Here is a 13897-nt window from a genome sequence, read left to right on the forward strand (position 1 = left end):
GAAGAAGAGTCGCTATTCTTTACTGGGTGTGAAGAAGCTGGTCTTGAAGTCGATCATCTCGGATCTCGTGTGTACTGCATCAAGCCAAGAGGAGCAATCTATGAATCCAGCTAAACATTTGGTGGTACCGCAAAATTATGCATGCAACAAATTCATTCAGAGCAAACTCGACCAAACGACGTCTAACCAACCATACATGACGTCTCCTATTCAAGCTCAACTCTTTCTTATTTATATTGCAATATTTGCTCTGTGGAAATCCTGAAGTGTTGGGCATTTGCTTTTGTCCCTATTCTTGTAACAATTTCCGGTTAGATTAAATTACTTGCCTCTGACTTAGTTCGGGCAGGTTTGTCGTTTATTTTCTTGCACTCTGCCACTTTTAACTCGATGGGTAACAAAGAAGCGCTGGGGTGTTTGTGACTTGGAAGTTGCAATTTGGTTAATGTGGCAGAGTTAATGTTGACTGTTAAAACCGAAGAAATTGCGGATGTACTCGAATTGTACTTTGAATTGACCACTTTCCTCAAAGAATACATATGGTAGTACGCAATAGTGGTGTCTCTAGACCATATTGACTGTCGGGTTAGGCGAATTTTGGTCTTAAGTAGTTAAAATTAATTAACATAAAATATTTAATTGAATTGACGTTATTTTTGCGGAATGAATTGACATCAATTATCCATATTCTCCCACTGCATGCACCACGGTTTGTAAGGTTGAAAAAAAGAAATAAATGGAGAAAGTTGTTTATGGTGCAAAATTGGATATAGCTAGGTTGAGTAGTCCCCCAAAAGATGGCATGATTGCATGAGGCTGTGTTTGGTCGGAAGAAATTTCGAGGAAATCACCTGTTTTTTGTTTGCAACCCCCTCTGGGACTCGATTGACGGAAATAATCATACCACCATCACATGGTTTGCTGAATATAATTTTGGAACTGGGGAGCCATTAATTATTAGAATCCAAACACAACTTTATCCATTAAATATAATGTTGTTCGAAAGTTACCATCAAAGGTTGGGATTCAATCAAATCCCACGAGTCGTGTATCAACAAAATTCATATATATTAATTTATGAATATAAGGATTGATATATATATATATATATATGTAGATGATTGTTTATGACGAAATATATAAATATGAGGCTGTGAAGTGCATGGATGCCGAATGCAGACATGCACACAGAGAGAGAGAGAGAGAGAGAGCGGGGAAGCTTGTCTTGTTCGCAAACAATGATAAAACTGAAGTAGAAAGAGGAAGCTTCCCAGAAACAACATGAAATTTGGCAGAGACCTCTTCCACTACACCAAGGGCTCATGCCCGGTTTTTAATTCTGTCCCCACTCTCCATCTATCGATATGAGCACTTTGTTATACAATTACATATCTTTTTCATTTTATATATGTATACATCCTTGTACAGATTGATGATACGATCCTGAGACGTGACCCAATCATATTTTTACAAAACAATACAACTGTTCCACCACACAAATATATTTTTTGGGATTATAGTTGTAATTACAATTACATTTTTCTTTAGAAGCAAAACATGCACAAATATCTACAATAGAATATTACACTAACACTCTTAGAAGGTATAATTATAATTTTATAAAAAATATAACATATGTGACATGTTGACCTTACCTATATAGGTATCAATGTAATTTACCTTAATTATTATACTTAAAAGTTGGTCCATGCTGGGCTAGAAAATGCATGTTTTAGAGAATAATACTTGTCATATTAGTTAATTAATTGGGAGAATATTTCAATTCTCTCTCTCTATATATATATATATATAAAACAAGAAGATGAAGCATAATATTGAACTTTTTATTCTGTTCCTTGTAATTTTTTAAGTTTGAAGGGCGTAACAATTAACAAACAATAATTAGCTTAAACGATTGAGTTCATCAGCAACATAATTATATGCTTCTTCATTATTATAACATCGCTATCAAAATTAGTTAAACTAAAAAGAACCCCAACCCATTTTTTATTTCAGATTGATTGGAAAATGGTACTATCAAAATTATAGAACTAAATCATAAAAATGAATTCGTATAAAGACCAAACATGTTAAATTATCCCCTTAAGTTACAAAACTAAACTGGGATGGAAACCTATATGCGTGCAGTTGGTCTTCAGTAAAAGCAAATAAGGTAAGAGAGTTGTGAGCTTTGGTTTCAGATCTAATCTGACAGGAGACTGGGGTTGTTCATTGGGCAATAAAAAAGGGAAAAGCAATTAAGGCCACTACAATTGTTAATCGATGGAAGAGTGGTAATTTGGACATGCAGTTGACAGACCACCTTAGGTTTTTTGTTTTGTTGCAGTAGCATAACATCAGCTTTTTATGAAACTAAGGGACAAAAGAATCACATGGATGAGTACTCTCCTGAGAAATTTCTAGGAAGTTTCGAGCACAGGTACATCAGTGCCAGAGCCGTACATCAGAGATATCTCCCTTCCTGATTGATTGTGAGACTAATCCAGTTTTTAGGGTTTCAGTACTTCTGGAACATATATATACATATATCATTTGAAAGTGAAGTTTGATTGCACATATGAATGGGGATTGATGTCTTGAATTCCTGTGGTTTATATATTCTTTCTCGCCAAAACCCTAATACTATTACTTCACTCATAATGTGTATTATATCAAATGTTTTAAGAATACTGCAGCATGCAGAAATTGTAAATTATAGAAAAACGGCAATTTTTAATTATTGGAATTGAATTTGACAATAAAGGCAGAACAAAATTTGCAAGAATTCGAGAGGAGCACATGTCGAAAACTGGCTGCCTATATTTGCAAACTCTGGATGGATTTTATTTGTGTAATATAGTTTTTTTGTTTAAGTAATTATTGCCAAGTTCAATTTCGATATCACTAAAATTATACCATGTCTCCTATACAAAGCTGTGTGATCAAAATTGCAAGTGTCCCTGCTGTATTTTACCGCGACCTTAGGTTGATTAAGTCAGTGGAAATTGCAATTTTAGCCCCTAACTGCAGAGATTTGGCAATCTTAACCTTATTAGAATTGTGTTAACAATTAAACCATGCCATTTGAAAGAAATACCATATTTAAGACAAATCCGTCCATAATTATAATCGGGCTGAAATTTGGAGCTCAGCACATGACAATTTCTGGCTAGATTTGTAATTTTCGACTAATTTTGCCCTTAATTTGCTAATAATTTTTTTGGAAACTGTATGGCTTAACTACTCCCTATATTATGAGATCAAAATCGCAATTTTCACAGTGAGTAATATTGACATGACCCCTCAATTATCAATAATGTCTATGATCATGAATTTGAGTCTCATCAAACGTGTAGGTATTTGCCTGACTTAGTATGAGTAATTTATTAGAACGAATATATATTTATCTCACTTAATGTGAGTTTATTGAATAAATAATTATATTTTTTTAATTCATTAATATTGATGTAAATTATATAATTGTAATAATCGTTCTTATACAAAAAGAAAAAGGAAATTTGACCCCCAAAGTTGAATTAGCACAAACAAATTTGATAAATATATACATGCCACTAGTACGTACATAATTTGTTATAAATGATGTAAGTTTTATTCACATAAAATCTGTATATTAAACTGATAGAACTTTAATAAAATTTGAAATAGAAATTAAATAAAGTTGTAGGTAACTCCCCGAATCTTGGATGCATTAATTATTGTTGGAGGGTGTACGTATATATGATTAATACTTATATATTTATAAAATGTTGGAGGAATTTTAAATGGTTTGATTAGAGCAACAACATTTAGCAATCTTACAAATAATTATTAGAAAAAAGATTGTTAATATTTAAAAATAAAGTATTAAGGTATGTAGGCTTGAGTGGTTTGTGAATCTAGTTATATATTAGAATGCTCTTTTCCGGAATTAAACTAGTTGCATTCTTTTACACATATCCTATTAGTTTAGTTTAAAATGTCTGAAATGAAGGGCTTACAAATTCAACCAAACATCTTCTTACATTATAGATAAAAATACGTACTCATGTGGAACTACACATTATTAATTATTCTAGAAAAGGAAAACCCAGTTTTTCTTTCTTTTAAAGTACACGACTCAACTATGATTCTAAATTTTAATATTTTCTTAAATATATATATACGTCAGATAATCATATTCATTAATTTATTTTATATTAAAATAGAATATAAAATATGATTAACAGAATTTGGAATATATATACAAAAAATGGTGGGAGGAAACTTCGTGGAAAAATCGGGTGATAAAGAGATATACATGCATGAATTTGTATAAATAGCGCATTAGTAGTGCAAGTGTAGGAAGCAATAACACGTGTGCATTTTGTAGGAGAGTTTGGTGGGTGGGTCTTCCTCATAAATTTTGATCAGGAACAGGTGGGAAATGGCGGGTGCGAGAGAGAAAGGAGAAGAGGGAAAAATGGCGGCATCTCCTCATGAGGCATGGCTGTTGGAAAATGGTAACATTAAGCTGTTGAGCAAGGAGATGAGATATTCCAGCGCTGCCCGCACTGCCCACAACATGTCTTCCTCTTCGCTGCGCAAGAAATCAGATCGGTCGCTTGTGTCAAAGGTTCGAGTGGGGTTTTTGAGGGCGTTTTTGGGTAATCTTCAGGAGGTTTTGTTGGGAACGAAGCTTTCACTTTTATTTCTCGCTATTCCTTTGGCCATTATTGCAAAATATCGTAATTATGCAAGTGTAAGTACTGCTGCTTCCATCTCCATCTCCATCTCCATCTATATATATATATATTAATGGATGCATGCAGTTGCAGTTGATTATTTCATGTGATGGATTCTTATGTTTGTAATTAGCAGGCATGGGTGTTTGCTTTGAGTTTACTTGGACTCACTCCGCTTGCTGAACGAGTCAGTTTTCTAACAGAGTAAGCAACTAATTATTAATCTTTTATATATAATTATTTTGAATAATTTGCTTGTTTATCAGGAGCTATCTAACGACTTATATATCCTCTCCCTCTTGTATTACCTAATTATGCAGGCAAATCGCCTTCTACACTGGACCAACAGGTGATTATTATTTTTATTGCATTCTTCTCAAATATATATATTTCAATCTCAATCTTATCATTTATTGCTCTATTAATTAATATTGACCAATCCTTAATCTTCTTTCTTTAATGTAACTTAACTAACTTATTCCTCCTTTCTTTGATTATGAATTTTTAATACGACTTTTTTAGTTTTACCTAATTTTATACGTTTTCAAGCACTAGTTGATGATTTCAATTTCTGGATTTTTACATATACTTAACGTGTCAAACCATCCCTTAGTTGAATTAATTAATTAATTAATTATGCACAAATTAAGAGCCCCACAACACCCAATTAAAATCTCTATATAATTTTGCCAATATATATACATTTGTTTTGTTTTTCCTATTGCATCAATTGGTTGCTGGAATTTTGCAGTTGGAGGGCTCCTAAATGCAACATGTGGAAATGCCACAGAGCTGATAATATCTATACTTGCACTCCTTCAGCACAAAGTAGATGTTGTCAAGTACTCTCTACTCGGCTCCATACTCTCAAATCTTCTTCTTGTCCTCGGCACCTCTCTTTTCTGTGGTGGCATTGCCAACATTTCCAAAGAACAAAATTTCGACAGAGTAAGTTCAGAAACTAAAATGCGTCTAAACCTCAAAATTCATATTCATTTCTTGAAAATATTAATTTGGACTAATAATTCTTACGTGACAGAAACAAGCGGATGTGAACTCAATGCTTCTGTTGCTTGGGTTATTGTGTCATGTGCTGCCTTTGATGTTTAAGTTTGCTGGGAAATCTCCCGAGCTAACAGCAGTCGGGACGCTTCAGTTGTCGAGGGCTAGTTGCATTGTGATGCTTATTGCCTACATTGCCTATCTAGTTTTCCAACTATGGACTCACCGACAATTTTTTGAAGCAGATGAGGTAATCATAACATTTTCTTTATATCAAAAGATAAATAATAAATACACATTAATATGTGATTCAAACAACTTAGTTTTATGCAAATGATGGATGTTCAGGGTGATGAAGATGATGATGTGGCATCAGATGATGAATCACCGGTGATTGGCTTCTGGGGTGGATTCATTTGGTTAGTTCTGATGACTGGAGTCGTAGCTCTACTGTCGGAGTATGTCGTTGCAACCATTGAAGTAAGTGCTTCAATTACTCAACTGTTTTCAGCTTCTTCTGAAAAATGTTGATCATAACAAATTTTGCTAGTTTATACTAGTAAGAGTAGTATTTAATTAACTTTTTGTACTTTATACTAGGCTGCATCAGATTCTTGGGGCTTGTCTGTCAGCTTCATCAGTGTGATCCTACTACCGATCGTTGGAAACGCAGCAGAACATGCTGGGGCAATCATTTTTGCATTCAAGAACAAATTGGTCAGCCACAGAATTGAATCTTTTTCTTCTTGGTTGCTCTTGTTTTTAACACAACTAACTGATAAATATTAATTTGTTCATTGTGCAATACTGATATATATAATCATATGTGTTTTTGTCGATGCAGGATATTTCTCTAGGTGTAGCTCTAGGCTCAGCAACTCAAATCGCCTTGTTTGTGGTAAGATTTTTTTACCTTAAGTAATAATGTGATCATTTTGACAACTAAAGATAATTAGAAAAGGCTAATGGTTGATCAATTATGACGTGCAATATTCAGGTCCCTTTAAGTGTGATAGTGGCATGGATCATAGGCATCAACATGGATCTTGATCTCAATCTTCTCGAAACGAGTGCTCTTGCTCTATCAATACTCGTAACAGCGTTCACGTTACAGGTACAAAATAACAAACACTGTTGTAGTAAAAAAACCGGAGATGATTCATATTTACATTTCTTTGTACTTAATTATGCATAACTACAATTGTCAGTAACAAATTCATGAATTTTACAGGATGGGACATCTCATTACATAAAGGGACTGGTTCTTCTCCTGTGCTACGTCATCATCGGGGCTTGCTTCTTCGTGTTTAGGGAGCCACTAAGTAGGCACTAATACTAGGATATCTACAACTTGTGGTGATCGTCTTAAAACCTTTGGCAAAGCCAAACTCACTCGATCTTACCCTTTTGTTGAATTTGTTTTGCAGACTCTAACGACTTAGGACTTACGGCCTCACACGGTCAAGGAATGATGAGAGTTTAAGGTATAAATGCAAATTTCTCAGGCCAACCGGACATTGAAATATAACCTAGTCCCCTTAATCATCATATGATCCTATGTAAACTGTCCTCAATTATATTTACTAATTGATATGACATATATATATACAGATTTGGAGTTGGAAAGGAGGCTGAGATGAATTCAGGAGATTGGATGCATTTGATATTCATTGGTTGAAATGGAGATGAAGTGGGCAAGTTTCAAGTATGAGTGTGTGATCCATTCTGGAAATGGGTAGAACTGGATTGCATGTCTTTCCAAGAACCTAATTCTTCATGCAATGTGGCTGGAGCATGCACTGCCCTTTGTTTCTTTTTTCTTTTCTTCTCCTTAATTTGTTGAGTTCTTATCGTGAGTCGATTTCTTTTTTGTTTTCTCATATAATATATATATATATATATATATATATATATAGTACAATTACACTGCCCACTCGATGTGTGTGAATATTTCAAAATTATAAATAATTAATATTTTTTATTGATAATTAAATTGATTATCAATTATGGGGTAAAAATCCAAAAGTGTTAGAAATTGAGGAAGTTTGAGGGATATTTTAGTAAATTAATTTAGCAAACGAATAAGTCTGAATATTTAAAAAATTGATGTGACAATAAAGTTTATTTTTAATATTTTATAATAGTATAGATCTATAGTTCAAATGTATGTGGGTTAAATAAATAGTGAGTTAGAGTTGCGGCAAGAGACTGGGCCGTTCTACTTCAACAATTCAGAGCCCATTTAAATCCATCACCTCCAAAATAATTATTCAAAGGAAGAAAAGTAAAAAGGGTCCAGCAACACAAATCAAACGGCTGCTTCCATTCTCTGTATTCCTTTCCCTCCCACTTTTCACTACGAAACAACTCTCCGGCTCCGCGCCTTATCTGAAGGGAGGAAGATGGGGAGGTTGAAAAGCTCCAGGACCTCTGTCCGGGCATGAGTAATAACACTCCAGCTACATTACTATGGTGGCCCGGACAATTTTACTGAACCCGACCGATGTCGGACCAGGTATTGGTGCAGCCGGAGAAGGTCTAGTTTTGCGTGTATTTCCTAGGCGGAGAAGCAGAGAGAGGAGAAGTAGTTATCGCCGACTACGCTCAGCTCCTCAAGCATCCGTTGGCTGTGGTTGCTAAAGACGGCGCGCTCTTCGCAGCCGGCGTGTAGAAATCACAATTCGAAGATTGTTGTTGCCACTGGTTAAGCTCCTTAAGCAGGTTCTCTTTTGTTTTTTGGATTTTGCAGCCGTTCCTTAACTGAGTGATTGTTGTTGCCACTGGTTTCGTGGGCGTTTACTTCTTTCTATTTTGCTTGAGTTACATGGTGTTTTCTGTTATTAATTTTCTCTGGTTTTTCAGTACCAGAAACGATAATGCTTGAAATCATACATTACGCGGAATATTATGTTCATTTATCAGCGGCAATGGCGTATAGAAATTCTGCATTTGTGGGTACTGGGTGGGGTTCTGATGTCGATTTTGAAGATGATCTCTTTTATTCAGTTTCATGGTCATAATATTATTAAATTTTGTTGTAATGGTAGGTATGGAAGGGTTAATTATTTTACTCTTTGGTCTTTATTTTATTCACCTCATGCGAATTTGTTTTGAATTAAAATGTGGGTCAAATATTAAATCAAAATGAGATTGGTTAGGGTTTCAAGTCTTCAAGTTCTGAAAGATACAATTAATGTACGTACCTTGGTAGCTCTTAATATGGTGGTGAATCTGAAGATCTTTATTGTGATTGGCCTACTTTTGAAAATAAGGGGACTCATGGACTTAGAGCTGGAAAGAAGGGAATTGGATTTATTGAGGTATCTAAATGGCATCTGTCTTGCTATTATACTAGCTTTTGGGCAATCGAGAGCCCACAGTTGACAGGTGAATACTTTGCTAGTTTTTGACACTGGAAAGTTGATACCTAATGAAACCCATTGATAAAGGATTTGCAACGCATAGCGTATTTTATTTTCAATTTGTCCGTGGTGTGAGGGACCATGAAATCATTCAGTAAGCTCAAGATACACATTCCTCAATATGGGTTTTGGATGCTTCTATCCAACTCACTGTGGCCCATTTCATGCCAAATCCATTTTATGTTTCCATATGAGGATCTGTTTAAAAGAGTTGGAATATTTCTATTGTCCACTTCTGCCCATTTTGTTCCCCTGCCTCCCTACAAAGCAGGGAAGCAGCTGCTATCCTGTTCGGTTAGTTAACCTGAACTTAGCTATATGCATGAGTTTACCAGGTTCCTCTTATACACTTTAATCTATTAAATACCATTTGCTGATGTTGAAATGTCCCTTGTTAGCTTCTCTTTGTCTCTAACCTTGCTGCAATTATTATTATTTGGAATGCTGTGTTCTGTATGTCTTGTACGACATTGCCATATGTGGTAACAATTTGAATGTGCACTTAGGCTTTGACATTGATTGAGAAGGAAGAAAGAATAAAAGGGTACTGGAAAGGAAACCTCCCCCAGGTTTGGTGTATTCTTTCCTTTCTAAACTTGTCTCAACTGTTGGCCCCTGTAGTCATAGCAGGTTCCTTAGACATAGAAAGAATAAAAGGGTACTGAAAAGGAAACCTCCCCCAGGTTTGGTGTATTCTTTCTTTCTAAACTTGTCTCAACTGTTGGTCCCTGTAGTCATAGCAGGTTCCTTAGACATAAGAGCAAACGAATTAGCCACTGTGCCACGCTAAATACACGCATATTTCTTGATGCATTGCAAGCAAATGATTGCCATACAGCCCAATGTTTTATTTCTGGGTCAGGTTAAACTGTCTCTATCATGCAAACCTAAATTGGTTACTACTAAAAGAAATGATACATATAAAGTAGTTGATCATAGTTGGAAAACATGAATAATAAATGCACAAGTAGGTTGGCTGGTTTTATTGGAGGTAGAAATTGTGAAACAACGTACGCACATTGGTTGAATTTTTAAATAGCACTTGTTTCCACATAACCTTATCCTTTTCAACACTATTATTAATCATCATTTTAACAATAAATCTAAGATAATTGACAAAACCGGACTTTCAGGCAGCAATGCATCACATAATCATGAATACTTTCGGGCCCCACCTTGGACTTAATTAATAACTCAGTATGTATATATATATATATATTTTCGGTCATAACATGCTTCATTCATGAATTTGGAAAACTTATGGCAACTCATTTCTTATACTATTCTTTAATTCGTATTTCTGATTATTCAACATAAATAAGGATAATTATATTTATATGAAAATAATTTTTTATAATTAAAAAAATATGAATAATTTATAACAATTAAGAAATAAAGGTAATACCACCATTTTTTTGTTAGTGTAGACTGTAGAGTGTATATTTGATTTTTTATTTAAAAAGATGGCAAGAATTGAGGGAAGCAGAAGGAGGGGACAGGTTGCATGGGTGACACTCGTCAGTGGAGGCCAACACGTCGTTCTCGTCGTCGTCGTTTGTTTGTTGAGTTGTCCTCTTTTACCTCACTCTAACACATCATACTCGCAACATCATTTCATGTGATTTATCTACAATCCATTTTGGCTTATGTTTAATAATTCTTCATATACCAAAAATATTATATACAATAATTATATAGGGATTTGCAAATTGCATGCAATGGATTATTAATAAAAATCAAAGATACCTAAAATAGTAATTAAGAAAAAAAGGAGGAGTATTAAGGCAAAGCACACAGGGCAGGGGCAGCCACACCCGCACCAAACACATAAAATTAATACTTGTTAGTACTGAACCAATATCTGCGTCAACTAAAACTAAGGAGAGGCAAACACAAGACAAGAAGCGTGCTGTCCAAGCGAGAAGAAGGCCAGCCATAGAGTGTGCGTTGGTGTCATCTGGTGACTCTCTCACTCACTAACCCTCTGCAAAAACCATTCTCACTCTTCACCCACCTTTCACCTTTTCAATTTTCTTTCTGGGTTTCCTTTTGTGGACTCTTTTCCGATAGTGGGCGAGAGGGGCCGGGTTGTGTGTTTTTTGAAGGTGAACCAAGCAATTGGGAGGTGAGAATTGATTGTGAATGGGAGTAAGAGGAAAGAAATTTGAGGGAGGCTGATGAGGAAGTCTTTCAAAGATTCTCTAAAAGCGCTCGAGGCTGATATTCAACATGCCAACACCCTGTATGTTTTTTCCTTGTCAATTTTTGTTTCTTGCCCTTCTAAACCTGATTTTCTGTGGAGATTCTTTTTGGTATTACTGTGAGGGCGCATAGTTCTTGTGAAAATCAAATTTTGATATACTCTTTCCTTTTTAGTTTATTTGGCTGTATCTGCTTCCTGTGGAAACAAGTCTAATCTGGTGTAAATTTGAATTTCATGGACAAAATTTTGGAATTTATACGTGATTGATGATATATTGGTGGACTTTTGTGATCCTTTGTATGACAAAAAGCATCATCATCATTCAAGATTTCAGGAGAATGTATGAGGTCAAAAATGTTCCTTGCTTAGAATATTCTGTGTATGACCCAATATGAAATCGTAGTAAGAGTTTGAATTCGAGGGCCTCGTTCACAACTCATCACAGGTTCCTTCTAGTTGAAGCTAGAAAATCAAGCCATGATTAAAGGGGTTTATGTTATGCCCTTTATTAGGGGCTGGATATTTGATGAGACATTGTAAGTGATAGCCTGATTGGAGTTGCTTTTGAGAGTGTTCCAAAATTTGGACTTTAATGCTTTATGTGCTCTTTTCTTTGATGCATTCTGTGTTTTTCTTGAGGATGGAAACAGGGCTTCGGATTATTCAAGGGAATATGATGGTGCATGCCTTCAGATGAGGCTTTCATACAGCCCCTGTGCTGACATTTTCCTTTTCCTGTTTCAATGGACTGATTGTCGCCTTGCCGGTGTACTTGGACTCATTAGGATCCTTATTTACAAGGTTGTCTTGTGTTTTATGCATGATGTGCATCCTATATTGCTTCATCTATTTAATTCTGCTATGATCATCAAGTTGGTAATTGTAGGTATACGAGGATGGTAAGACTACCATGTCTGTTTACGAAAGAAAAGCTAGTTTAAGTGAGTTTTATGGTGAGTGCACTTCAAATTATGCTATTCCCCACGTTGCCTGATGGCATCTTTCTTTAGTGACTGTGATAAGAAATACTTTGACAAGTTCCAATGCTTTCCAGGTGTTATATTCCCCTCTTTGCTGCAACTTCATAAAGGAATCACTGATATCGAAGAGAAGAAACAGAGGGAGATCTGTGCAACTAAATACCGGAGAAGAGATGAAATGGAGAAAGGCAAGCTGTCTGAAATTGAGATAGAGAGAGAAGAAGAATGTGGGATTTGCATGGAAATGGATACCAAGGTTGTCCTGCCCAGTTGCGCCCATTCCCTGTGTATGAAATGCTATCGGAACTGGTAAATACACTACTATCATTCTCTTTAGTTACTCCCATCCGTTATAAATGGATAGTAATCGAAAGTAGTCATACAAATTGTAGCATGCTGGATCCCATCCTGAGTTCATTCCAATAGACTTGGAGGATGAAAAACAGATTGTTGAAAACTTGAGGGCGGCCCGGATTTTCTATACAAAGAAAGAGAACATAGGAGACCGTTTCCTTGTTGCATAAATCCTATCGTTTTTCCATTATTCGGTTTATGTTTACAATGCTTCTTGACGTCCATAGTTTTCCCTTAAACTCAAGTGATGATGTTACGTTTCATCTCCCCTGCAGGAGGGGTCGATCACAATCATGTCCATTTTGTCGAGACAGTCTGAAAAGGGTGAACTCAGGGGAGCTGTGGGTCTACACTAGCAATTGTGACATTACTGATTTATCTGCCATTGGAAGGGAAAATCTCAAGAGACTATTCATGTATATTGACAAGTTGCCTCTTGTAGTTCCAGATCCAATGGTGGTTTCATATGCTCCTCATTTTCGATGAATTGTTTGTTGGGCGACTTTTGTACATAAAATTTCAACTAATGCACATATGATTCAGCTTCTGTATAGTTTGTTTCTGCAGAACTTCTAGACCTCACAATCATGAATTGTATACACATGTAGCGTGTTGTGCAGCCATCATCAGATCAGCTATTTATGTTTATAGTATTAAAACTGAAACTCTCGAGATTCTTTTTAAATAATATCATCACTGTATTAAACTCCTAAATTGAGTAAAAGGCTATGTAGTGGGATGGTATATTTATTCTTTTAGATATAAAACTTTATCTGAATTTCTATTTTTTTAAAAAAAATTGGTTTTTTTTAATATATCTAATGTGTTTATTTATCATACATTATGAGTAAAAGAAAATAGAATAATATGATTGAAAAATTAGACATACACTCTCAAAATATCAATATTATTATATAAACTATTCCTATTATCTGATTGTTAGGGATAATCTTTATTATTATATAAAAAATAAGGATAATTTGTATAAATAGATTATTAATGGTGAAAATGTAATTATTCTTAAAAAAACATATATGGGTGATTTTTTAAACTCGTAACAATTCCGTTTATAATCGTCAATTGTATTGCGCGACTTCACTTCAAACTGAAAAATTGTCCAGTACAAAATAACGAACACCACCTTCCTCCCCTTCACCGCCGTCAAAAACCGCCTCCCAACTCCCACGGACGACGGCGGGCGCCCTTTCCCTGGTA

General features: G+C 35.2%; 3 protein-coding genes across 5 annotated transcripts in view; all 3 read left to right on the forward strand.

The window, feature by feature from the left end:
• Positions 1-536, forward strand: part of LOC105161542 (protein N-methyltransferase NNT1) — a 2733-nt gene extending 2197 nt beyond the window's left edge. Inside the window, exon 8 of the mRNA XM_011079259.2 lies at positions 1-536. This exon is cut by the window's left edge and continues 13 nt beyond it. Coding sequence (XP_011077561.1) covers positions 1-114 — 114 coding nt within the window. The 3' untranslated portion in view covers positions 115-536.
• LOC105161545 (vacuolar cation/proton exchanger 3-like) lies at positions 4332-7579 on the forward strand. The gene is made up of 12 exons (XM_011079264.2): positions 4332-4738; positions 4858-4925; positions 5042-5070; positions 5473-5669; positions 5761-5973; positions 6072-6203; positions 6324-6440; positions 6568-6621; positions 6721-6837; positions 6955-7045; positions 7151-7207; positions 7335-7579. Exons 1-11 carry the CDS (start codon positions 4424-4426, stop codon positions 7204-7206), a joined length of 1389 nt encoding a protein of 462 aa, XP_011077566.1. The 5' UTR covers positions 4332-4423; the 3' UTR covers position 7207; positions 7335-7579.
• Positions 7653-13229, forward strand: LOC105161543 (RING finger protein 141-like). 3 transcript variants are annotated; one of them, XM_020693985.1, is made up of 5 exons: positions 7653-8444; positions 11999-12149; positions 12235-12301; positions 12403-12637; positions 12958-13229. In XM_020693985.1, the coding sequence occupies exons 2-5, from the start codon at positions 12042-12044 to the stop codon at positions 13166-13168; spliced, it is 621 nt and encodes a 206-aa protein (XP_020549644.1). In that variant the 5' UTR covers positions 7653-8444; positions 11999-12041; the 3' UTR covers positions 13169-13229. The 3 variants fall into 3 exon arrangements, with proteins under 3 accessions (XP_020549644.1, XP_011077564.1, XP_011077562.1); XM_011079262.2 differs by lacking the exons at positions 7653-8444; positions 12958-13229 and adding exons at positions 10542-11387; positions 12721-12942; XM_011079260.2 differs by lacking the exon at positions 7653-8444 and adding an exon at positions 10557-11387.

This window comes from Sesamum indicum, linkage group LG5 (genome assembly GCF_000512975.1).
Source record: "Sesamum indicum cultivar Zhongzhi No. 13 linkage group LG5, S_indicum_v1.0, whole genome shotgun sequence".
NCBI lineage: Eukaryota > Viridiplantae > Streptophyta > Magnoliopsida > Lamiales > Pedaliaceae > Sesamum > Sesamum indicum.